The 26,363-nt window shown below is 42.3% G+C and overlaps 3 protein-coding genes across 8 annotated transcripts in view; 1 reads left to right on the plus strand and 2 right to left on the minus strand.

Annotated features, from left to right (window-relative positions):
- Positions 1-9,861, minus strand: part of LOC311009326 (RNA-binding protein with multiple splicing-like) — a 31,255-nt gene extending 21,394 nt beyond the window's left edge. Inside the window, exon 1 of one of the 6 annotated variants that reach the window (XM_084003426.1) lies at positions 9,403-9,861. In XM_084003426.1, coding sequence (XP_083859552.1) covers positions 9,403-9,465 — 63 coding nt within the window. In that variant the 5' untranslated portion in view covers positions 9,466-9,861. The remainder of the gene's footprint in view (positions 1-9,402) is intronic. The other 5 variants (XM_084003425.1, XM_084003422.1, XM_084003421.1 and 2 more) reach the window with 5 other exon arrangements.
- Positions 1-19,096, minus strand: part of dctn6 (dynactin subunit 6) — a 213,862-nt gene extending 194,766 nt beyond the window's left edge. The window contains exons 1-7 of the mRNA XM_084003516.1: positions 19,005-19,096; positions 18,626-18,690; positions 18,417-18,522; positions 18,229-18,317; positions 17,527-17,574; positions 17,026-17,168; positions 16,826-16,944 (exon numbers count right to left, since the gene is read on the minus strand). Of these exons, the coding sequence (XP_083859642.1) occupies positions 16,846-16,944; positions 17,026-17,168; positions 17,527-17,574; positions 18,229-18,317; positions 18,417-18,522; positions 18,626-18,690; positions 19,005-19,039 (585 nt within the window). The 5' untranslated portion in view covers positions 19,040-19,096 and the 3' untranslated portion in view covers positions 16,826-16,845. The remainder of the gene's footprint in view (positions 1-16,825; positions 16,945-17,025; positions 17,169-17,526; positions 17,575-18,228; positions 18,318-18,416; positions 18,523-18,625; positions 18,691-19,004) is intronic.
- Positions 19,097-20,619: 1,523 nt separating this feature from the next.
- The window catches only part of LOC311009209 (zeta-sarcoglycan-like), a 30,257-nt gene continuing 24,513 nt past the window's right edge, over positions 20,620-26,363 (plus strand). Inside the window, exon 1 of the mRNA XM_084003233.1 lies at positions 20,620-20,745. Within this exon, the coding sequence (XP_083859359.1) occupies positions 20,707-20,745 (39 nt within the window). The 5' untranslated portion in view covers positions 20,620-20,706. The remainder of the gene's footprint in view (positions 20,746-26,363) is intronic.

Below are 26,363 nucleotides of genomic sequence, written 5' to 3' on the forward strand. Positions count from 1 at the left end.
CAGACATCTGCTGCTGATTACAGTATCGGACTTATTTATGTTGCTTTGAGACTTAGCTTGAAAAAGGCATTGTAAACACGTCGCCACCAGGTAAAGTGAAACATCAAAGTTTCACGATGTAGTAAACTGAAGGTCAAGCCGGTGGCTGAGCAGATTCTGCACATTCAGTAAAAAGAAGTGAAGATACACCCTCGGCCACTTTTTATTGGGTTTCGGAAGCATTTGTTTTATTGTTTCCTCGTGATTCACATACCTACGTTTCCGTGGTGCTGAGTGGCCTGGTAGGGGCCTTTTGAAGCATTGACCATTCATGGCGTGATCGTCGCACACCGACACGAAGGTAGGCTTCGATCAAAGACAGAAGCCCCCTACCTACCGCGACCCAGCTGAGTGCTTCACAGTCAGCGTACCAGCACAGTTCCCTGGCAACGCCTTAACGGCGTACAGCAGAGTGTGGAGCCCCAGGCCAAAAACATCACATCCTATTAAGGCCACTTCTGCAGCAAGTCCCAGGGGATCAATGCACCTCTAATCAGAGATCCTTGACTCCACAAGCCCCGGATGAGGTCATCACCTTATTGATACTCTATCATTGCAGCTTGCTGGTGCCACCCTCAGGCTGGAGAAGGAGGGGTGAGGGCTCAGTTAGGTATTATCTTACAGGATAACTCCGGTTTATCATAAAACTATTTTTTAAGAGTGTATTTTGTTCTGGTGTGTTGTGATAGCAGCATATTCGCCAAGTCATTTCTGATATCTGGGAACTAGGACAATTTTATTTACCATCATCAATTATTCATCTTCATTATTTTCCTCAATGAATCCTTTTGTTGATAAAAATTAGAAAAATGCCATCATTATTTCCCAAAGCCCAAGGTGATGTTATCAAACCAACCAAGTCATTCAGACTATCATGCAGGTTGCAAACAAGCCAGCAGTTTAGTCAGGTTATCCAAACCTCCTAATTTAGAAGGATAACCAAAGTGTAATAATCCCTCGACCACAAGCACAGTAGGTCAAATTTGTACCAGAGAGTCGGTCTGGATGTTTACAACCAGCAATTTGAGTAAAGATTTTACTGTTTCCATTTGTATTCACCTCCAAATGCATTTGGTTAACCCTGAGGTTTGTTTCTCATCCGTTCTTCCGACTGCTTGCATTTGAAATCTCGGCAATTAACTTGGCAAATATACTACTAATAGAAATTGCCACACACATTTAGGAACAAGATTACATTTTGCTGAATTCTTCGGCCCTTACTTTCCAACAAACCACCTTTCCACTATCAAACGTCACAAAGCTTTAATTAATAAAACCACATTTGACACCACTCGACAGCTAGAAACAATAACTGGAACAGTTAGTATCCCAACATTTCTCCAGCACGGAATGCAATTTGTCAGCCACTACAAAAGCTGCTTGATTTGTCTAATTAAATGGCCGCCCACAAATTATTCATGTGTCATTTCTATTCCGCGTGCGTTGTGGACTTATAAAACGTGCGACACCTATTGCCTCATTACACTCTGCCGCACAGTGTGACTTTCTCAGATATTTGCCACGACTTTAATTGAGTGCTTTTTTAACCGTTCACTCTGGCTGAAATGAGGGACATGACCTTGGCGCGATGTGCGATGATTACTATGTGTTTCTCCCTCCCTCCCCGCATGTGCACGCTCGTCTGACAGCCAAGTTAATAGATACAGGTCCTTCAAGCCAGATGTGGCAGGACGCGCCGCTAACCTTGAACGAGAGGAAACAGTCGCTTATTGTAGGGAGGCGTGTGCGAATGCTGTGTGTGCAACAATGCTGTGATTACCTGCATATGAAATCAAAGCTCAGATTAAATCTTTCACTGCAAACCCACACTAGTTGCTTTTTAAAAGTCTTGGTTTTTGCCGTGACCCGAGCTAAAAAGAAAGCCCACCCGTAAAGCCCTGTGAGCTCAGGGGAAGCCGAGTTCTTGCATCAGGTGAACCCTGTGTTATTAAAAAAAATAATAAAAAAAGTCTGACTGACAGACTCCCACACTTTCCTCTTGCTAACCGAGTTGTCACCGCTCTGTGTTGACATCGCTCTCCTGGCATCCTCGCAAGAATGTGAAGAGTGACGGACTGCAGGCCCGAGAGGTGTCAAATGACCATAAATGGACGACTCCGTTTGTCCGTTAATCGCCGGGGTTCATGCGGGTCAAGTTTCCCATTCGAGGGGGTGTGGGGTCAGGGGTCACAGGTTAGGTGCGGGTTATTGTGTGGCTCGAGGGTCAACTGTGACATTGAGCACACTCCAGACATCACGGCTGAACTCCCGAGGAGTTTCTTTGTTTCCCCTCTCTCTCTCTCTCACTCCCACAAGTGCTTTTGACCAACAATTACAGCCCCAGTAAGGACCTGTAAATGTTCCAACAGGTTAACCTTTAAAAGACATTTAAAACAAATGACCTAGGAAAAGCGGGTAAGCGCCTACTTTACTGCGTTTTTCCTGCTCTTGCTCTTTTCTTCCCCTCTCCATAACAGTTTGCCTTGTTTTAAATATAACCTGCAAATAAACCTTGAGATGTAATTTGGAGGACGTGAAAGAGAGGAGCGTCTCATTCATAGATCGTCAGCTAGACATCTGTAAGCTTAGAGTTCATCATAATCTTCCAGACTGGTTTTGCTCTCTTCTTCTTCTTCATCATCTTTCTTATCGGACGCTTCTCCATGAATGGTCTTCACATTCCGAGGCGCTCATTAACGCGAGCTAATCGTCCACGTCCGCCTCTGCCTGTCCTGCACTCCCTTTGTTGCCGCCTGCCCAAGTGGACAAATCTTAAACTGTTTGGTTTTGAGGTTGGGTGGGCAGGGGGCTTAAGTGTCCGGTGCAAGTGGAGACAAAAACAACAGTAGGTACTCGGTCATCCTCTGTGTCTCCATGAAGAAATGTAAGCCTTCTGCTAATGTGGTCCCCTATGCAATAGTTCAGCTGTTCCTTTGTGTCGATACGTGAGCACTTAACATCCCATATTTAGGTTTAGGCTGCAAAAACACTTTTTTTTTAAATTCGGTTTATGTTTTAAAATGGATTTGTGTGACTAAGGTGTCAGAAAACAAATATTTAAAGTCTAAATAAAGCTCAAGACGATGTCTTCAAACTGTTTTAGTGTTCAACCAAAGTCCAAAACGTCAGTTTACATAAAACAGAAAAATCATCAAATACCGTTTTGTATTTTTGGCTTGATAATCTTGACAAATCGACTAAATATAGTTCATATTCAGGATGTGTTCAGAGTCTGTTTTAGTTCAAAGCGAGACTTTGTAACTCTTTATCACACCGTTATAAAAATAAAGTGTTCCTACAAAACAAAACGTGCACTCATCTACTTGCACAGCTGATGCATTGTGTCTCAGCATTTAACCCATAATCGGTCCTTCCACAAAAGTTAGTCCTGCTTTAAAGGTTACCTGAATGTGGAGCTGCAACTAACAATTACTGTTATGTTGATAAATATGTCAGTTATTGTATTGATTAAATAATTAGTTTGATCTATAAAATGTCAGGAAATGGTAAAAATGACGTCCTCAAATGTCTTGTTTTGTCTACAACTCAAAGTTTACAGTTTACTGTCACAAAGGACGAAAGAAAGCAGAAAATATTCACATTTGAGAAGCGGGAAGATTTTTGACTAATTATCAAAATAGACCCCGATTAATTAAATAGCTTAAATTGACCGTTGCAGCACTACTTGAATGCATCCGAGGGAAAACAGCTGTATTATCGGATGGTTCCATTCTGATCTAAACATCACATATTCATTGTCATAATGAATACAATAGGTGCTCTTATGTTTCCGTTTAGTGTTTTGACAAAAGTGAAAGTTAATCTTCTTTTCCTGGAAAGGTACAATATTAAATTAGCCTACAATGGACAACATTAGCCCCGGTTAGGCCATTGAATGGACTAATCCATCGAGACACCAACTTTTCCCATCTTTTCAAGCAAATCTTGAGCCGTTTGACCCCGCTTACTGTCGTATATTTGGGGCAGACAAGTTTCTCCTTGTTACAGTTTCTGCCTGAGTCACTCTTGTCTTTAGGGCTCTTCCCATGACCATAAACGGTCTTCTGTTCGGAGATCTCAGGGTCACGCTTTCAACGTATGGCGATAAGGGATAAGGGGTTCGCCTGCTGGGACCAGGCGGAGCGAGAGAGAAACAGAAGGCAGCGGTGGTGGGAAAGAGGAGAAGAAGAGTGGCAAATTATAAACGGTACCAGGGTGGAGGGAAAGAGGGGAGGAAACAGCTAGGAGGAGGCGATAAAAAGGGAGGGGAGAAAAAGGGTGGGACGAACAAAAGGAAGTAGGGGAGGAAATGGATGCGAAGGGAGATAAAAGTGTAGAAAGGGAGAAGGAGAGACGGAGGGGGGGGGGGGGACGGGAGGGGTCTAGACAAAAGAAATTAGATGAATTATCGACTGGAAAAGAGTGAGAAGGAGGGTTCAGAGGAGAGACGCTGTATACTGTAAGGTGGATAATTATAGCTTGTGAGTAAGCAATATTAAAGTGGAGGTGACAGAACAAGCACATAAATACAGTGTGACATAGCAAGACAAGATGGCTGACGCCGTCTCACACGTCCCCGCCGGTGCGATGTATCATTAATTACAAAGCAAACTCAAAAAGTTGACAACTAATGCATTTAAAAAGGAAAGCGGCACACAAGACATGTCACCCGGTCAGCTTTAATAGTTTATATATAGCTGTATATATATTTAAATATCTAGGACAAATCTTTAAGGCTCTTGTTTTGTTTCTTTTCTTCTCCAATCAGTTTGGGCAGGATCCTTTGCCAGCCGTTCCTGACGCTAAGCCTTGTTGTTGTCTTTTCAAATACCTCTTGTCGCACAGCTGACAAATGGCTAAGATAAGATGACAATTCCCCCCGCGCTTTTATAAATAAACTCCTACCTATCAGACGGGTAGATAGAGCAGGGTTTTACTGCTTGCGTCAGCCTGTTTTTACTGGGTGTTTTAACTAACATTTCATGATGTATCCTTTTGGTTGTTTTACTGTGTAATTTTACTTTCTTAATCTAGAGTAAATCTCTGCTTATATTGTCTTCAAGAACCCGTGAGATGCCTTTTCTCCGTTATCGCCCTATCATGGCCACTTTACCCCCCGAGCTCCCCTCCCGATAACGTTTCATGTCACAGAGCGTTAATCTATCTGCGTGCCCTTTTCATGGATCCGGACCACACACACACACACACACCACGGCCCGTCAGGCCCGACATGGCCTCCCTCCACTTCGCCGTGCTTCTTCCAGCAGCTCCCCACCTACGTCTCTTCATGGAAAAGGTCACGCTGGCCGCATGACCTGCTATTTGAAGAGGACCTGGTGGATACCCAAAGCAGGCCAAGCACAATCCAATTACACCCTGGGGAGTTTCAGTGCATTTGCCCGAACTCCGCTTGAGTGATATTCTGTTTCTCTTTGGCCGCTTGTAAAGATCCACTTACGTGTTTATGGTAAGCCCGAACTAGAATCAACAGATAGCGCTGGAGGTTCGAGCTCCTGCTGCGGTTTGGTGCGTTACGGCCAGGAAACACAGGTTTGGGGTTATGAGTATGATTTCATGTGCAAAATAGCTTCATTCTCCGGTGCGTACAATAAAAAAAGGGGCAGATACTCCGTGTTCACTCATTTGTCGAAAAAAAAAATCATGCTGAGGAGGCAGGGCAGGTCTTAAGTAAACACCAATTAGCTTGAGGGGAATTGACAGCATGGAGGTTAAAGGTCAAGCTTAGTTAGTTAACTTTGTTAACTATGAGGTATTCCATGTTCTCAGGACCTGCACTTCGTTTTGTACTTCAAGCCATCACCACAAAACAGGCCTTCAGATAATATTAAATACATAAATAATTATTTTCACTACTGCCTATTGTTGAACCTGGGAGGAGCAAAGTTTGGGAACTCTCTGCTTGATAAATGACTTGCATAATTAACTGGTAATTAACACTTGGGCTGCAACTAATGAATGTTGTCATTCTTGATTAATCTGCGGATATGTTTGATTAATTGTTTAAAAAAAGAAAAATAATTACACATAGTTGCTTAAAGCCCAAGGACGTCGTCACGGAATTAGTTTTTTCCCAATAACTATCATATAAAACTGAAAAAAAGGCAAATGCTCACATTTTAAAAGCTGTAAATGTGTGACGTTTGCTTGAAAATGACTGAAGGATGAATTCATTATCTGTATAAGTTGCTCAATTGGCTAAATTGATCAAATCGGCCGATTGTTCCGGCACAACAAATGAGTAAACGAAGTATTTACACGGTATGCGCTCCGTCGCGATGTTACCTTCCTGATAACGAGAGCACATCTGGAACTTGTCACCACAGTCATTCCACTCACTCTCTATCCATTTCAGAGTGAACGAAACATTCAAAAAACAAATGTAAGCAATTGTTCTGTGAAAACCCATCTCGCTTTTGGAGAAAATCAACGACCGGCTCTGGAAGAGCCCTCGAGGTCCCGTGTCCATACAAGGCCTGGAAAACACAGCTGGTGGACACATATCTTTGATGTTCACCATGCGAGAGACGGCACGTCACCTTCGACTACATCAGTGGCCGTTGAGTGCCACAGTATGTGAAAGCATCCAGAACACCTGATAATAAAGCTTATCAAACCAGGCTCACGAGATTAGACGCTGCCGGGGCCCGAAACCTGCATACCTCGTCTGCAAGCAAGACCATGTTTGGCGAGCACTGGTCCGCGGAAAAATAAACATTAAGCACCGTCGAGCTTTTGGTGCGCGGCGATGATGGCGTGCGAGGTTGAGCAACGGAGCGGGCATGAGAGGCTGAGGCTCGCTACGGCGTTTTACTGGTGCAAATCAGTGATCCATTGAGTCGCATACTGAGGGGGGGGGGCTGTTGTTCAGCATGTGAGAGTCATACTACAGTGGCTGTTAAACTTTGGCTCTCATAAGGTCAGTTTATGGTTACTTCAGTCTTGTTAAGCACAAAGAATTTTACATTCAGTGAGAAAACTTAAAGCGCAACTTCTCAAATGAGTGACTTGATCATCCATAAAGCAGTTTTTTTTTATTGTACTTATATTCAACTTTACCTCAGTGGCCAGAATAACCAAACTGTAATGTTCATGAATAATGTGGAAAAAAGTGCAAGTCATGCTCAGAAATTAGTCACTTTGTCTTGTGTGCGTTTTTGTGGAAATCTGCACACCTGCCCATGAACGCACCTTTCCACGCCGGCTCATATGTGTGTGTGAGTGTGTGTTTGTGGTAAAGTATACCCAAAAACTCCTGCTCCTCAGCATGCAACACACATCATTACACACAAGATAAAGTGGTGCTGTCCGACTTTACGTTAATTCACCCCGGTGAATTTTAGTTCCTGCAGGTCTGGACGGCTTCCAAACATCTCCACAACCATTAGATTCCTCTGGCCATTACTCCCTCCGTCTCTCTCTCTCTCCGTCTGCCTTTTACACAATGCAAGAGACGACTCTCGTCTGGTCCTCCTGCACGCCGACATCACGGGGACTCCAGCCTACAGATTTATTCATCAGATGAAGTACAGCTGGAGCATCTCATGATTATTCTACATTATTCTCGACTGATTGCCGTCGGTGGATCTGCTCATTCTTTTCGAGATTATTCGATCATAAAGTACAAATCGAATGCTAAACAGGTTATTAAGAGTCTAGAGGTTATTTTCTGCTGATGGCAAATCAAGTAATAGGCCATGTTCAGCTCTAAATCAAAGCTGTCAGATGCTATAACGAGCTGATAATAGGAAATAATTCCAAGAATGTTCTCATGATGCTTTGTCGTCTTTGGTCAAAATGATAAGGAACCATCACTCCTCCGGTTGAAGCAAAGATGTTGGGCCATGAAGGCCTGAAACAACTTGTAGATTATTCAATCAACCAATAAATTATTAATTGTTTAACTTACGCAAAATTACTTTTTACCTGTTTTATGTGACTTTTAATTGAATATCTTTGCAATTTGTAGAGCTGGTCTGAGAAATTGTGACCGGTATATTCATCAACCTTTAATACATTAAAATGACTTACAAAAAATAATTTGTGGACTATTTGTTAACCTACGATTGCAATAATCATTGGTTGCAGTTATTGTGACTGTACTTCTACTGCAGTAGTGTAATGAGGTCAAAAGGTGAACAAACTGAAACTCTCCATCAGACTTCCAAGAAGTCAATCTGTACCTCATCTGTGTGGTGCTACAGCAACTCCATAGCAACCGCAACAAAGGACCAAATATGGTATTACATCGGGCTGCGTATGTTTGGCTATTTGGTTACAAAGTGACGAAGAGTACCCCGAGCCTTAATCGAATTGCTCCAAGAGAAATATCTGATATAATCCGATATACCTTTCTTACATCACTCGGCTGCAGATGAGCGGAGCTCTGAAACAACAAGTCTGTCATCTGAACGGAGATACTTTCCCTGCCAAACAAAATCAGCCCGTGAAGCACAAGCACTACAAAACAGTATTTACAGAGGAGGAGATGTAAGGGATCCAGTTTGCGCAATGTTTACAGAGAAAACGAGGAAGAAACCGGGCCGTTATCCAGCATGTTGGAGAGAAAATACATTTTCACCAGAAACTAAGTGGATTACCTCACTTGTTGTTTCCACCCCCCTACAAACAATATCTTCCTGGTGTGTTAAGACGTAATGAAGTCATCAATAGAGAGGCCTGACTGGAAGGCAAGCGGGTCTACGGGTTACAAGGAGTTATTGCGTACATGTTGCAGCAGCACTTGTTTGAACTTCAATTGCTCCCTCAGCTTCAGTGAGAACTAATTCGCTTCCCTGGCTCCGAGTTCACCGCTCGCCACTGCTTTTCCCAGCGTCGTGTGAAGTCTGGCTTCACAGCACAGGAAGTCAGAACCGGCGAAACACTTTGGTCCGTCGCCAGGTAACTTATTATTCAGCATCTACTCATTTATGATTCATTGATTATCAAACCCTGCCTTGTTCCTGACTTTTTCTCCTGTTTTTTTTTTTTTTTTAATAAAATACATGGTTGTATGAGGTACATATGAAAGAGATGAGAAATAAAATATGTATTTCTTTAAAAAAAAAAAGGATGACAGATGCTACATTAGTTGTGTTTTAGATAAAACAATAAATATTAGGAGTGCACCATGCAGAGAGTCTAATAATAATAAAACAGCGCACTTTGAAAAGGTCAAAACTGACAGGAACGTCTTTTACACGTACAACCGCTGTAGTGCTGCTGCATGTGACGGTGGCTAAAGGAGCACATTAGCATTAGCATGAATGGCTTTATTGCGATGGACCGACCCATTCAAATGAAGACAGCAGGTAGGTGCGCGCGTGCGGGGGGACACATACGTACCTCCTCTTCGTGGTTGGTGAATTCACTCGGCTCGTTTTCCTTCTCGGTTTTGTTATTATTCATTCTGAGCCGGACTTGTTGTTTTTTTTTTTATCACTTTCACTTGGACTGTCTTCTTCCTTCTGTTGTCGTCTTTCCTTTCTCTTTCTCCGGGACCCCAAATGTTTGTTCTTTTTTTGGTGTTATTTTTAAATAAGCACCTTCCGACAGACACCAGTCCGCGTGCGCCCGTTGTCCTACTGGCGCGAGCTTCCCCACTAGTTTGGCGACATCAATGGTAAGTAGCGATTTGTTTTAGGGATTTTTTGTAGAGAGGTATATATAATTAAAAAAAAAATAAGTCGGCTGTGCGTGGTGCTTCTGTGCGGTCGGATATTCCTCTGCGTTCCCTGGAAAGCTTCTCCGGAGGCTCTTGTTGCTGTTCTCCAAATGAAACACGGGAAATGTTCAAGCGGACTGCGCCGCAGGCAAACTTCTCTCCTCATCTCCGCGCGAGGGAGGGAGGGAGGGAGGGCGCGCGCGCGAGGGAGGGAGGGGTTTAGGGTGGGGTAACAGGGTGGGATGCACCGTCTGCTGTGTTTCATCAACTTTTATGCTATCGGGCTCGCTCTTTAGAGCTCCACTGGAAAATCAGTGCCGATCACCAATTGTCTCTCAAGACCAGCTGGATGTTATTTCAGTCCCTGCAACATTCCTGCAACACTATTACAGTGTGGTTATCATCTGACTGCTCTAATATTCCTATACGTCAGCTACTTGTAATGTAGATGTAGCCAGGATGTTAGAAAACAAAAACAAACAAACAATTATGTTCAATTATGCTTTTTAAATAAATGTCCCACCATCTCTACTGCATCTAAAACCTTTATGTATTATTAATGTTAAATCTTAAATATATTGAGTCTGAATTCCTGCAAGCTGTTAACTCACTTCTTGTCACGACCGATCCTTCGATAGTCAATAATGCTGACACGCCTTATGCATTTTATTAATTATTGAACTTGAATTGCCCCCAGGTTAATAATATGGAAGCATATCTGCAGCTCTGAGTCTGTAGTTCATAGATTGTTTGTTTGTTTTATTCTTTTTTTTTGTTTTTTTGCTGTGATGGGCCTGACATTGTTATATTGTATCTCTTTCTACACGGTAAGCATATAAGAAATATACAGCTCATAAAAATATGATGTCGTTATTGCGCTGCCTTTCATAAATCATTCATCAAATTATGAACTAAAACAGTCTGCCCTGATTAGAAACAGGGCACAAGTGACTTATTGTCATTCAGGATTAAGCCAGAAACGTCTTTGTTTTTAGAAAGACGCTCACTTTTACTTACTTATCTTTCCATATCCTAACTGGTCGACCGTTTAAACTTTAACTTTTAAGCTGCGTTACATACCATACTTTGGATCGTAAATCTGGCATCACGGGATGTCTTGTTACCCTGCACCCTCGAGACTGTTTCCTCTTCCCCCCCTCTGTCTCAATCCCTGAAATGTAGCCCTCAGCATAATTCATCATCTGTAAAGACGTACAGACGATTATCAACCTGACTTCTTGATACATTTCACGTGTCTCTCTGGTTTTTTTTTTCTATTTCAAGGCCCCTTTGTGGTTTCAGGCGAATATTTCCCCTCACACGTCACCAAGACATCCTACCTTTTATCTGGATTTATAATGTCCACGGCAGGCTGAGGTACCGGAGACAACACCTGTACGTTGCTCAAGATGTGGTGTATGATAACAAGTTGCACTAATCCGTTGTGAGCTCAACCCGAGACTATTTGATTTATGACCTCCGAGTGGGGAAACAGCCAGACCCCGGAGCTATGAAATGATGTCTCAACAACAGTGGAGATGAGCAAACACTCAAAAAAGTTTACTGGCGCACCTATTATTGTCTACAGAGGAGGGTGCAAAGCAGCCTTAAAAGCAGCGATCAGGTGACAAGGCCGCCTTGAACACCCTCCCTCCTCCCCCCTGATTTCAAAACATTTATTTTGAGCAACTGCCTCGCTTTGTATTTCACGATGAAAAAAAGAATCAAGAGCCGACAGTAGCTCGCTAGTGGAGACTTTGACTATATGTCGCATGACATTTATTGTACAGGACAGACGCTCGCGTTTTTTATGACAGGCGGTGCGGAAAACAGAGCGAGTCATTTTTGCTGAACTTGCACCTCAAAACAGCGACTAAAGAAAGGGAAAAAGCAGTCGCCGCGGATCGGTCGCAGAGATTTCTGCTCTTTCCCCTTCCCAGATCATGTCTATATCAATTACACTGCATCTGAGGCGCACACAATGAAGAAGTAAGGGACATGGCAGATTTCCTTTATGCTGAGACGCAGTTCGGGATGAGGAGGGAGCGAGAGGGAGGAGGGTCTCTGAGTCTTTCGAAGCAGATAAAAATGGAAATGTTCCCCCGCTGCTCAACACCCCTGTATCAAAGCTTCCTGCCGGAGTCTGGGGAGCAAGGAGGGGGAGGAGAGCTAGGAAGGAGGAGGAGAGGATAGGAGGGGAGAGGGGGGAGATGTCCCAGCTGTGTTTGACAGGTCTCAGGGCTGAGCTGTGTGGTCTGATGCTCAGAGAGGGAGGGTGGCCCCCCTCTCACAAAAACACACTCAGAGGGGGGGTGGGGGGAGCAGCCAGGAGACCGACTGGTCACAGTGTCCTGGCTAACATGTCAGTAAGCTTTTGACACGGTCCAGCCTTACACCAAGATATCTGTGTGTTATCACGAGACAGCCAGCTAAGGAGATGCAGCGATGCCGGCGGAACTGGTCGAGGAAGTTATTTTAGTTTTGAAAGTGTGTTCATTGTCTCAGAGGGGAAAAAGGGAACAGTCAGGCATTTGGTGAGAGTTACATGAGAAGAGCCGTATCAGATTCATCTGTTTAGCTCAGCATATGGATGAGATACTCTCCAATCCACCTGTTAACACCTCTAAATCTCACTAATTCACACATTATTGCTGTTTTGTAAGCTGGTAAACACTTTTAGACTGGTTCCAACACTCTCTCACTAATGTCTCGTCCTCCATGTTTTCAAAAATTAATATCCAGAAAAAAAAGTATTGGTTCACATTTAAGCCAATGCTGTTTGATTCTTCTGAAATGTACAAACTTCTGTTCTGGTAGGCAGATTTTTTTTAACTTCTTGACAGAGACACTTTTCCTCCTTCCAGTCTTTATGCTCAGCTAAGCTAACTGGCTGGTTATAGTTACACATAGCGACAAGAAAGCAAATAATATATTTGAGAGTTTAATTGCAGAGACAACAAACATTTGAACTGCAAGGACCCTTGCTCATACAAAGGTAGGACTTACAATTGAGACACAAATCAGATATCCAATATTGTCTTCTGGATCACTGACTCATCTAAAAGGCCGGCTTGATATGAGCACCAAAACAAGAATCTAGCATGACACAATGCCGATGTATTGAGCAGTGGTGGATCCCCCGAGGGAGGAACCCCTGTGGTTCTTGCAATCTGCCTGGTCGCAGTCAGATGACTCAAAGACGCCTTCACTCTTTCGTTGCATTCAGCAACTCGGTATTAAAGTCCTCATCTCCTATCTCCATGGTTACTAACTTCCTCCAAAACAACCTGAGAGGAGAACAAAAAAAAACAAGAGGTGGCGAACAATGTTGCAATCCATCATGCCTTTGGACCTGACGGCAGCTCTGGGTTTGGCAGGGCAACGCTCTTCACCCTTTTGAGTGATGTGTGGTAAGTGTCTCTCATTGGGCTTAGAGCCAGGCCATTCCATTCCTTTGACTTACTGATACACAGCGTTCCTCCCGTATGCTTAGCAGCCCTTGATCTCTCTTCAAGATTACCAATGAGCAATTTGTGGTCAGATTGACCTGCTCTAATTGGCTTGGTGCTTTGTTCCTAGTTTGCTCAGTCTTTTACGCGGCTTCTTCACCACCCAAACTATGTTTACTCAACCTCTGTGTGACATAAAAATCACATGAAACAACAGCACCAGCACTTTATTGGCGTTTGTTTTCAATTGTCTAGGTTGTTCTCTTTCCTTTCCGTCCTTTCAAGTGGTGTCTTGTAAAGACCGAGGAGGACACAAATGTCTGTCCTCCATTTTTTTTTTTATGGTAATCTATCCAACAGCTTCTAGGGACATTTCACTCAAAGCCACAAATGTCAACCACATGGTGCCACTTCAGGAGCGGGATTAATCGTGTGGGATCCAGGAATGTCTGTGCCAAGTTTGGTGCAAATCCATCATGTAGTAGTTGATATATTTACTGGATAAGTGCAAACATTGACCTGCTGGTGGCGCTAGAGGAAAGGTCAGGGGATCATCAAGGCTATTAGGATTCATTCTCTAGGGACCGTGAATGTTGTGTCATATCAATTCATCCAATAGCTGTCGGGACTTTTAAATGAAAAAATAAAAATGACAAGCTTGTGGTGGAACCAGAGAAGAATTGAGGAGAACACCAAAGTCAGTAGGCTTCATCCTCTGGGGACCCTGATTGTCATTATTATAGTCATTTTAATAGCAATGTTGAGATCTGAACTAAAGTGGTGACAGAAAAATGTCCCCATTTTATCATTATGACATTTTGACTTGAAAGAAATGAAAGAATGAAAGAAATGTTAGGTTATTATTTTCAAAAAAGGCCAAAAAAATCCAAACTGATGAGGTACGTGCCTGGAAAAAAATGTTGGTTTGAGTAAAATCAGCTTTATCATGAGCTACTTTTGGACTTGGACTCTGAGAAAGAGCTCTTGTGACGAACTAGGCTGCATTACTGAGCGGTGAGGTAGAACGGCCGTTTATCCTCAAGAGCGCGCGGCCAGAGACGTCAGGTGCAGCCGCATGTTAAATCTGACAAGACAAGAAGGAAACCCGCTCCGAACGAAGACGAGGACCACCTTCCTGTCTTCCTATCGGAGGACACCAGCAGCTGTGTGAAAGGTTAGAGAGACACGAGAAATGTTCGTGTCATTAGACTGTACAAGCTTTCATGGTTGAGCAGCCAGATGAAGGGTTGAGCAGGGACCACGCTAAGTATGTCCTCACAGGCTTGAATTCCCAAATGTTGACACAGGTCCGTTTTATGGACTATAATGTTCCCTTTGAATGCTGTTGAGTGGTCCTAAAAAGTCTTAAGGCAGGTCAGAGGGAAGTACGTAAAGGGGTGGTACCAATTAAAGGTTAAACTAAAACCCAGAGGCCTTTGTCTTCCCACTGCCTTTAACGTATACTGAACAATGTGTGTAAAAAGTTTGCTTTGAACTGCAGAACTGTGTATTGGAGATTCTCTCTTTGCCACATCTTGTAATTTTCATGTCAAGATTAAGTATTTTTCATTTGATCACTCTTCATGGCAGTCCATCCAAGCGGTGGACCGCCTCGGCAGTCCACGGAGCCGTGACACCACAGCAGCTAAAAAGGCATGACATCCAATGTTTCAGGGTCCCCATTGTGATGAAATTAATTATTTCTGTGGGACCGCAATAGAAATCACTGTGTTCTATAGGTCACATTTCACTTTTTAAAGGTGGAGTGGACCTGGAAGCAAAGGTCACCTGTCACAAAGCCTTTATCCTCTCAAAGCAACCGGTGGCCTGCTTGACCATGACTGACTACGGTGGACTACACCCAGACTGGAACTGCATGTGCTGCTGGGAACACAGACCATAACAGTGTGTTTATATATTTATATATATATATATATATATAGATTGATATGTTTCGACATGGTTGGGTTTCACTCCCATTTTTACAGCAACTTCCTCAGTCTCCAGTGCTGTATTACAAAACTAAAATCTCATGCTTCTCTCTTTGTTTGTGATAAGATATTATTGACTCTACAGAGAATGCTGGATATTGTAGCAAAGGCCAAATATTGAGCTGAGATAATCCTATGAAAAGCAAAGCAAATACCACTGCGATGTACAAAAGTACACGAGTGGAGAGCCGGATAATTCAGTTTCACAACAGTAATGTAAGGGAGGGGGTATAAATAACCCACGTCCAAACATAGAACAACATATGAACTTCCTCTCAAATTCCTGCCATGAGTTGCTATCATCATAGCCATTTTGTCTCTCGAAAAACCCACCGCAGATTAAAAGGCCACGCTTGCCACCCATGAGGCCCTTGTCACTCTGCACATCCGTGCAACTGTGCGCAGCATCTGTCTTCCCTGTCACGTTGAAGTAAACTGACGCTCCGGCAACACCCCCGAAATAAAAATGATGGGAGTGGGAAAAAAAACAGAAGAAGTGAGAATGGAGAGGAGCCTAGACGTGGCCCCGGCTGCACTCCGCCGCCGAAATAATTAGCCCCTGGTTGATGTGGACTCCTCGTGGGACTCCACCGTGACATGTTCAAATGAGTATTGGCAGTGTGTGACACCAGCTGTGGGCTTCCTACAGGGAGCTGCTGAACTGTGCCCACCGAGCACGCCACACAGCCCTTAAACTCCCAACACCAGAAGCAGAATTTGTTTTACAGCTACAAGAGTTTGAAGGAAACAACTGTGAATGTGACATCTGGACTTTTTTTGTATTTTTTTTTTCAGGTGTCTGATGTCCTAGCGGCTTTCCGCCACACACGCACACGTCCATTCGCACCCAGATCGGCGATGCTGTGGCACAGATGGGAGCACCGGCCAAGAGGGCATGAGGAGGGGGTCACCAGGCTTTATTCAGGCCCACGCTGAAAGAAATGCAAGTTGCAGCCACACCCATGTCAATTACAATAAACCAGGCTCTGTGTAGAATCCCCACTATTTCCACAGCACCAATTTGGCAAACCCCTTGGTGGAAGACCAGCCACCGAAAACAACCACCGGGAGCACCACACTCACAGCTATCGTTTTAGGCATTATTTTGGCTAATTGCACTTTTAAAATAATCAATCAGCTTGCACTCGCAATCGCCAATGCAAGTCATTTGTAATGACAGCCCAGAAACTTGACTGCATGACTATTTTTAGTACAAGAGACACGATATTTTTAGGTATCTTATAAATAAATCCTTTTTAGCTGGATATTTCATATCACCTGCTGAAACAAAGCCTTCAAAGCAGACTGTATAGAGGGGGGACAAATGGTTGCTCAATAGCCCCTCCTTATGGTCAAGAAATGTATGACAATAAAACCAAAACATGGTGGAATATAAGCTGAAATGCAATCTTTATTTTAATCTTTTTTGCTAAAATAGATCAGCAATAATCTAAACGTATCTGAAAGCAAAAGTACAAAACCAGACATTGTGTTGAAGAATGATGGCATTCCTCATATGCAGGAAGAATCCCGGAGGGTGTGGAGGTTATTTTCGGCATCAGGGGGATTTCTACTAAACATCAAGGACAAAACACTAAATTGAAAGATAAGTGCAAGTTGTGGGACGTGAGTCAGTGTGTGGTGTATGCAGAGACACACATGTACAGGAAGTACAAGCTCCATCTTAGTTTCTCACAGGTGTGCCGGTTCCTTTGACCGTCTTCTTCAGGTGGTGATAGTTGGGCAGAATCTTCATGAGGAAGTCGAGCTGTAGAGTCTGAGGCTACAAGATAAAAAAAACGAGCTTAGTTAAATGAATGACATGAACACGCAGGCGTAAAAACATGCATGTGCAGAAGCTGACCTGTGGCTTTTCACTCTGCACGCGGCGGATGCAGTTTGAACCGTACACAACCGTGTTCTCTGGGACGACCTCGCACGTGTTGACCTGGCAGCACGCGCCGATGATGCAGCCGCTGGTCAGGATCACGTTTCTCCCAAGATCCGCTGGGATTTAATACGAGAAGAAAGATGTAGACATTTAAAGGGATGTTGAGGATTCACTGTGAGACGACGCGTCTCTGTTCTATCTATATCAATATCTCATATAAGTCATTTAGACCATTAATGTACAAATCAATGAGCAGGACTGCTTTATAGCAATATTGTATTTCTATATGATTCAGTGATTCATGGTGATTTAATGATTTAATCAATAAATGGCTCCTCAATTAATATTCCAGAAAATCTCCGTTATCATAATATGCATTGATACTGAGATATAAAATAACATATACTATGATAGAAGATATTATCCAGCTTGCACACACCGAATAGGAATGCATTAAGTGATTACGGTACTTACCTTTAGACTCGATCACATTGTTGTCTCCGATTTTCAAAGCTTGCGAGACTGGGGCAGAATCATTAAGGCTTTAAACATTTTAATCATTATTTATTCAAGAGTTATAAAATATTGGCTGCTATTTTCTTTTTAAAATAAAACATCATGTTTTATGATGGTCATTTAAAGTAGCAGTCATTTATTTGCCCCCTTTAAAAAAAAAATTGCACATAAAACTTAACCAAAAACAAGATATTAAAGGAAAAAAATGTTTTAATTATTTTACCTGCCTTATGAAATACCACAAGTAATCTTCCTTAGATCAGGTTTGACATTATGTGTGCATATTGAAATGATATATCAAGGTAACCTCTTAGAGTATGCTAACCCTCTACTAAAATTGTTAAGCCATGATCACTTGTATTGATTTTTTAAAAGCTATAATAGGCCTACACCCCCAAATATATTCCCTGATGTCCACTGCATGCATAAAAGATATGCTACATATAAAGCGAGGCATTTGACAGTGCTCTCTGGTGGACAAACTATATATTGGCACTTTAAATGAACTCAAATTCACCTTTAATATTTCTGTAGATACATTTCTTTCTACTTCCCAGCTGACATTAACTCAAAACACCTTTAGACTACATCTGCAATAATCTTACATCTGCCAATTTGTCAGTCTGCAGACTATAATGATATTTGCATTGCAAAGGATACCACATCCAACTTCAAACACATTATTGGCTCCAATCGTCATGGTTTTTGGCTCCACTCCCTCTGTGTCTGGCATGATATTCTCTGGATAACTAGAGACAGAACAAACAAATAATATAAACAATATATAATATAAGATATGGCGAAACTGATGATCAAATAGTGAAATTATGTTGAAATGCGCACATTACCTGTTAATAATAAGTGCCTGCTCCTCTATTAGATTACCCTCTCCAATAATAATGGGCCCTGCCTCTGCAATGATCCGTGCTTTTGGGTGGACCACTGTTCTAGCACCTGTCAAAAATGAAATAATAAAGACTCATCTTATTGGAGTACAGCTGCAGTATGTAAAATAATAAATAAATAAATAACGGCACTTATACTGGGATTAACTCACCAATGGTTACATCTCCTCTTATTTCGCTTTCAACGCACACAACAGCTCCAGCTGCAATTCTGGCACTGCGAGAACACAGACATAACAAATATTAAAATCCAGATGCGGCATAGAATCTGTATGCAGAATAAACAGCTCGATGGCTGATCACGCAAACCCTGTCAGTCTGTGATCACATATTGGTCGCAAGTATTCTGGTACAATGTAAGCAATTAAAATGTCTTGATAATTAGCCTCAGTTACTCTCCAGGCGACCGATACATATGGGTGTCGCCATCAGAGGACTATCAGATGAAAGGGCTTTTTTAATTTTATGTCCGAAGCCCTCAAATCAAGTCGTTCTATAAAAGCTTGACGCCGATTAAATGTGGTTATTTACCTTTTCTGTGCCATGATTTGCTTGGCGTCTGACATCCTTGCGATGAGGAATAAATGTATCGGTAGTTGACTACATGTCCTAGTTCAGAGTTGGAGCTCAGGGTTGATTGCGTTTGTCTGACAAAAAAAGCCAGCCTTGCACTTTGCTGCCCTCTACTGTATTTTAGAGGATACTGCAACAAACAGTTGTTGACGTTGATTGAAAAGAAAACTTGACAACAATGTCTGGCTTATTTATCTTTCCGCAAATCGTTAATATTCATAAGCTTACATTTGTATCTAGCTTTAGGGCCAACAAGTCATCATTAATAGAATTAGTATTCACAACTACACACACACACACACACACACACACACACACACACACACACACACACACACACACACACAATAATGTGTGTGTATAGTGTGGATATAGTGTGCGTGTGTGTGTGTGTGTGTGTGTGTGTGTGTGTGTGTGTGTGTGTGTGTGTGTGTGTGTGTGTGTGTGTGTGCGTGCGTGTATATATATATATATATATATATATATATATATATATATATATATATATATATATATATTGCAGTGTCACCTTGTCTCCTGAAGGGTGCATCAAATACCAATGAATGGGAACAGACGGAGCTGTGCAATAAGCCAGTTACATTTACTGTATGTGCTTTAGGGTTAGGGTTAATATCCCTCTCCAACGCCCAATAATCAAAGTCAGTCAGATAAAATTCTCCTCTCATCTGAAATCAACAGTAACCTCGGTTGAATTATGTCTGCTTAATCTCGTTTTAAATTGAAACCAATTCGTTCCGTCCTAAATGGGATTTGACTTGTGTCAAGATAGCCAAAGCTCACTATGATAAAACAGGAAATTGGAGAATGCCACACTTTCAGAATAAAATGTGTACTCTCCCTTAAATTAGTTATTTTTCAAGATGAAATGTGGGGTATAGTCTTAAATGCATTATTTGATATTTATTCAGTTTAACTGAATGTGAAGAGGGCCCAGGATTGGATAGTTACCAAGTGATGTACTTACGTACAGTGTCTAGGTATTTGTATATGTACTTAATATGAGTGTGTTTATTATATGTTACTTTCTACTACTCCAATACATTTCAAATGAATATATTGTTGCCTACTGGTTTCTGTCCTTCATTTATCTGACAGCTGTAGTTTATTTTCAAATTAAGGTTTTATATACAAAACGAACAAAAATATGTGTAATTTATGATGCATCGTTGCAGATTAATTTACACAGTATACTGGGGGGGAAATCCTACATGACGACAACGTAATATTGTAGAGATATTGCAGAGATACATGAGCATGCTAACCTTTGTGATCTTTATTTTGAAATCCCGTACCGGAAGTTCCTCTCCTCGTGCTGTCTGACTTGACGCTGGCTGAGTTTTGAACGGGGAGCGAATCGTCTCAACGCCAGCTCCTGGAAGGAAAAGTGAGCAGCGGACGGAAGCCCCTGAACCTCCGCGTCTTAATTAAAACTGTAGCTGTTTTTTAAACGAAAATACGGCGTTTAAATCTACAAAGTACTGTTAATATGTCGACAAAACAATTGTGAATTGTTTCCGTTGGATGTCGAATTGCAGCTAGCTCGCTCGCGCACGGGGGGGCGGGAGGGTCTACGTTTCTTGCCGTTAGCTTTGGTTTCAACTTTGTGGAAATATGTAACTGTGACAAATGAGACTGTAACATGGAGCAGTCGGCAACTCTCGACATAGAGACGCTGAAGGTAAGCTAACAATGGTGGGGGGGGAAGTTACATTTTCTAAATAAACTGTTAATATTGTGTTAAATGGGGACTCGTTTGACGCGAAGTCACGCAATGGATTAAGTTCACGTTAGTTTAACCAACCTTCCTTTACGGGTCAGATACTGAATTGTTACTATTGATGAATTATGAATCTGTTGTTTTATTCAGCAGTCCAAACTGGAGTTTCTGCAACAGGTGCACCCGCTGCTTCAATTGTTCCATTATAAATCTCCTCTAATTAAAGATGAATGCAGACTGTCTGGTCTTGCAGCCGTTGCATCTCCCCTCTCCAGGCAGGGCACACGGTGCTTAATAACCACTCACCTGCGCTCAAACGCCCCGGAAAGCCCGCCCGGAGTTCTTAACATATCTTCCTCTTGCTCTACACCTCATATTCCATGCGTGCTCCTATTCAAGAATCACTGTAATGTGACAGCTTATGAATATTCTGCCTGCACAGTTTTCTCATTATCATTCCTCTCTGGCAGTGGAAGGCAGTAACCTCTGGGTACAGTATGTGCATCTCTACTCTGTGCTGCAGTGCAAAACACCAAAAAAAACAAAAAAAGCAGCAGCTCAGTGTCAGGAACCCCACACAGCAGAGCTACTGTTACACTTATCACTCAAGAAATCACTCCTGCTCACGCTGACGGAGCTGATCCAGCACATCCCACACGCAGGCACGTTTGTCTCGCAGCTGATTTGTCATGTTTGTGCTTTTATTTTGTTGGAACCACCATCATCTGTAATTAAAACAGTTTTTGTGGCATTAGAGTTTGTTGATAACTATTCAGTCTGCCACTTCCCCCCGTGCTTTCAACTGATGAATGCAAATGACGCCTATGGGGTGCTGTCCAAGATGGCCCTTTTTTGCACCCTCCAAGGATTTCCTAGGGATTAGTCAGGAAAGCTAGTATACTTGGGAGAAATGTCTGTCTGTTTACATCAGCAGCCCCCTCCCGCCACAGCCATCATCAACACTGAGGAAGGAACTGACAGAGCTGCAGACGTTCAGAGACAAAAGAAAACCAGCTCTTGACATTAACAAATGATGCAAATGTCAGTGGTGCCAAGTTCAACACTGGGTTTTTTTTTCTTTTGCACACTTTTTTTAATGTTGTCAAGTGCATAGAAGTCTCATCAAAAGCAGAGTGTAACAGCAAGAAGGCATTCTGGAAGTCTGAAGCGCTCAGCGTTATTGGCTGTGTGCTCTGATTGAACAGCTGCGACCTTTCCTCGTCCCGAACTTATTGGAGATCTTTGATCCCAGCCGGTCTCGCGCTTGCGGTAGGGTTTACCTTTTTGTCGCTTTCAGTTGAAGAACGCGTCCTGACGTCTATCCGTAAAGGGCAGCCACGCTGTCGGAAGATGAAGCCATTGACGAGCTCCGCCGCTATTGTAACACCGCCAGAGATGATGGAGCCACAAAAATTGGATTTCACATCTAAGTGGAGCGACTATTGACAGCAGCACCCTCACTCACATGCCTGATTGTCTCATCAACAGAATGTGAAACGGCTCCATCAGTGCTTTGAGTTGCACATTTGAGTAGTATAATTGGTTTTCCCAGTTACTGTCGTGCATTCGGGCTTGTCTGTCTCTTTGATGAGGCCTTTCTATCAAACTAAAAAAGCCCACGGAGCCAAACTGAATGGGTGCTTTGATACTGTATGACAGACGTGTAGCGTTATTGTGTCCATCCCTTCTCCCTGTGTCGGCCTCGGCGATTGTGCAGTGATCGCACACAGGATGAATGAGTGCAAGCTTTACAGTCATTAGTGCATCTCAAATGTTTTCTTACCTCCTGCTGAGGCAGCCCTGTGGGACTCCTATGGCACCGCTGAGCGAGAGAGCGCTCGCCGATTTGCTGATTAACATTATCAAGCATTAACAAGTCTCATTTTCTTTTGATTAGGGGGATCTCAGCTGCATTTTGCTGCCTCTGCAGCATGTCACTGTTTGATCAAAAAGCATGTAGAATATCACCCTCTACGCTAATTGGTGAAGATGAGGCGTGCTGGCAGTGGGCAGGGGACTGCTGGGTAATTGCTAGCTTTGGCTGGATCCAGCTGTAACATCTGTAGTCAAAGCTCCGAGGACCCCATTCCTCCCTCCCCAAGCAAAAAGGAAAGTGACACAGTCGGATCTCAGCAGAAACTTGAAGTGTATTGATGAAGTAGCATAGATAAATATGGCCGCGTAACGAATCCTCAAGGACTTTTCCAACAGAGAAAGCGGTTTGTATTACTTACTGTACCTTTAGAGAAGCGAGTTACTGCGTGGGTAAGTTTCTATTAATGGTAACTACATGTTTGTAGCTTTGGGTAGATGTCAGATCCATCCCTTTGTGATAATCTGTTGAGATTTGTCTTACTCGTATATTTGTAGCTGGCCAAGCTGTCCCTTAAACTAACCTTTAGGATGAGGATTGCAGACGCACTCATTTTTTGGACTGGAAACATAGAGGAAAATGGTCTCGAAGACCTTTTGTGATTGGAAGTTTGCGCGCTGAATTAGTCCCAGACTTCTAATTGTGTGTACATTCGGTTGTCAGCAGCATAGTTGTATTTGTTGTTTTCAGCCACTGGGTTGCAAAACACTATTAACTTTGAATCACAGATGTCAAGCAAAAATAACAGTAGTATACACATCAACATGTTTTACTTGATTATGTACAGAATGATCTTTGCTTTGCTGAAAAGTCCTAAACGATACTGTATGTAGCAAGAAATAATGACTTCAACATAAAACGTTGCTGTTTATTATGATTTGTGTCTCTTTTGGCTGAAGAAAGGCAGGGTAAACAAATCATCTAAATCCATTTTGGTGTGTGAAGAAAAGTCATGAAACCACTTTAGATTTTTTTTTTTCAATCAGCATGAGCACACATAATCACTTCTGTTAGATGCTAATGGGGCATCTGTAGTTGGCAGCGGGCCTCGCCGATACAGAAAGCACAGTGATAGACAAGCCATTCCCTGTGGTCAGTAGTGCGGTTTCTTTTGGGTCTATTAGGTGTGAGCAGTTCAGTTGAAGAACATTATCTTCTCTAGGACTGAGTCCTTTTTGGAGATCCGAAGAGGTAAAACTACAGTTTTTAACAGAACAAAGAAAATTGCTGAACCCCTGTATTAGAATATTACTACCTTTCTAATCATCATTTTGGATTGGGTTTGATTATTAGAGGATTTATTGAAAATTGTGATAGGAGTAAATTAAGTTTGGTAAGAGATTCAAACTGTAAGTGTCACTCTGTCCCCGCAGTGACCTTTAACTGTCTACTGCTTCTATATTCTAATTTTTAATAGTGTTTCTGTAGTTCCTACAGTAAAAGGGCAAAATTATTATTTATACAGTTGTGGAGTAGAGCTTTACCCAGTGGACACACATTTTTTTTTTTCAGTCACTCTTGTGGAACAATGCTTTTGCACATAAAGTGTTAATTGTCAGACCTACTAAAGCTGACATGCACTGATAAATGGGATTCATTCAACATGGTGTGACATGCCTGCGCAGCTCCCTTTTCTAATCAATAGTTTGTTTCTGAAAAGTCAAAGTTGTTTCTCACACCCGCATGCAGTTGGACATCTCGATCAGTCCAGTCCGGCTTGTTTGTGAATGTCAGCTGTGACCGGCATGCTGAAATGACAGATTGACAAAATGCCAGCCACGATGCACTCCCCCATTCGCTCTGTGAATAAGCTTTAGGAGGCATGGCTCGGGCCGGGGTAATATATGCATTAAAACTCTTGCAAAGAAAAAATCACAGGATCCACTAGCATTGGGAACAGTGGGTTGCCATAGAAATTACAAGTGCTGAAGTTTCCCCTAGCAACATTGGAGTGAAAATAGACTGAATCTGTCCAGCAGGGGCATGGCTGTAGGCTAAAAGATTGATTTATTTCTCCTCTGTGTTATTTGAATGTACACGTTTTTAGAGTCTTAAAGGGAGTGTAGGGATGCTTGAAGCGTCTCAAAGATGACCTGTACTAACTCATTGTAGGTTTGACTGAACGTAAAGTTGTGGTTGTAAAATCCTGCTACACTGCACTGAGTTTGTCTTCAGCCTTTTGTTTAAGTGCTTCTCATAATGCTCTTGTCCCTCAGCTGTGTCACTGGTTAAATTGGAATCATTGACATTTCTAGGCCGGCGACATGGGTCATTTGTATTTGCTGCAAAGTCACAACATCCATTTGTGAGACATCTGCCACCGCCGGCAGACACGACCTAAACTGATCGTCCAAGGAAAGAGTCACTTGAAGAGTTGATTAAGTTGTGAGGCAGAGGAAAGGCTGATGAAGACTCTTGTTAGATGCCATGTTTGAAGTGCATTACCCTGTGTTATTGTTCTGGTTTAGAGAGTGTCCACTCATTCATGCCCTTCCAAGGAACTGTCAGTTATGGGAAAGATTTGGAAATATAGATTTCAGTGCACACACACACACACACACACACACACACACGCACATTAAACTTAATTGGCTTTGTGTAATTTAAAATGACTGCAATTTCCTGTAATAGGCTAGTATTACTGCTTAACTAAAGCTTGTTTGGATTTTATTCTTTCAAGTGCTTTGACTCTCTTTTTACAATCAATTAATCTGCTCAGTTGTTTTCTTGTTTGTATAACAATGTCAGAAAATCATACAATTTCCCAGAATCTACGGCGGAATATTCAAAAAGCTTCTATTTTCCAACCACCAATCCAGAACCCAAATGTATTCAGTTGTCTATCACATATGGAAGCAAATCATCACATTGGACAAGCTGAAGCCAGAGAGTATTTGACTGTTCTGCCTGAAAAATGACAATAACAACCAAGGATTCTCTTGTCAAAACAGATGAGAATCCCTTATTGTTTATTGTGATAACTCATCTTTCAAAGCAAATGTGGGTGGTTAAGAGCATCTCAAATGCGTATTTGCTGCTATTAACATTATAGTTAATTTAATATAAGTCACATGGTGCTCTAGGATGTTGTGGTGGGTATTTTCCATGATTTTCTGATTGATTAATCAAGAATATAATAAGCAGATACATTATAAACAAAAGTAATTGTGAGCTGCAGCCATAAAGTCAAGGCGTTGGAGGTTTTCCTATGAATTCCTGGAAAGCCTGAAGGACATATCTCTATTTTTGGCACCAGCTGTTTACCTGCTGATACACCACACGCTGCCTGATGCTCAGTGTTCCAAACCAATCCATATCCAATGAGTTTTATAATCACTCAAATTCATCAACTGCTCAATCATGTAAAGGATATTGCTTTATTGCAAACGTATCATAAGTGCCATCACAGGCAGAGATACTGTGTCCAGGTTAACTGAAGCTCTGTGTGGCAGCTATATCCAAACTCAAGAGGAGCACATGATACAGTTCCTGTCTCTATTTAAACCTGGGTCACTTATTCCTCTTGGAAAAAAGTCTTTGCCTGCTCTGCCAGAGTTAATGAGAGCTCTCAGGGAAACATGCAATCTAAAGATACAAGCCATCGGTGTCCTATGCTAATAGGATGTGTTGAGTGTGAATAAGGCATGTGGGGCATGAGGTTGTGCATACATTACACTGCTGAGGTCTCACTGGGAAAAAATGATGC

Source organism: Eutrigla gurnardus (genome assembly GCF_963514095.1).
Source record: "Eutrigla gurnardus genome assembly, chromosome: 23".
Taxonomy (NCBI): Eukaryota; Metazoa; Chordata; class Actinopteri; order Perciformes; family Triglidae; genus Eutrigla; species Eutrigla gurnardus.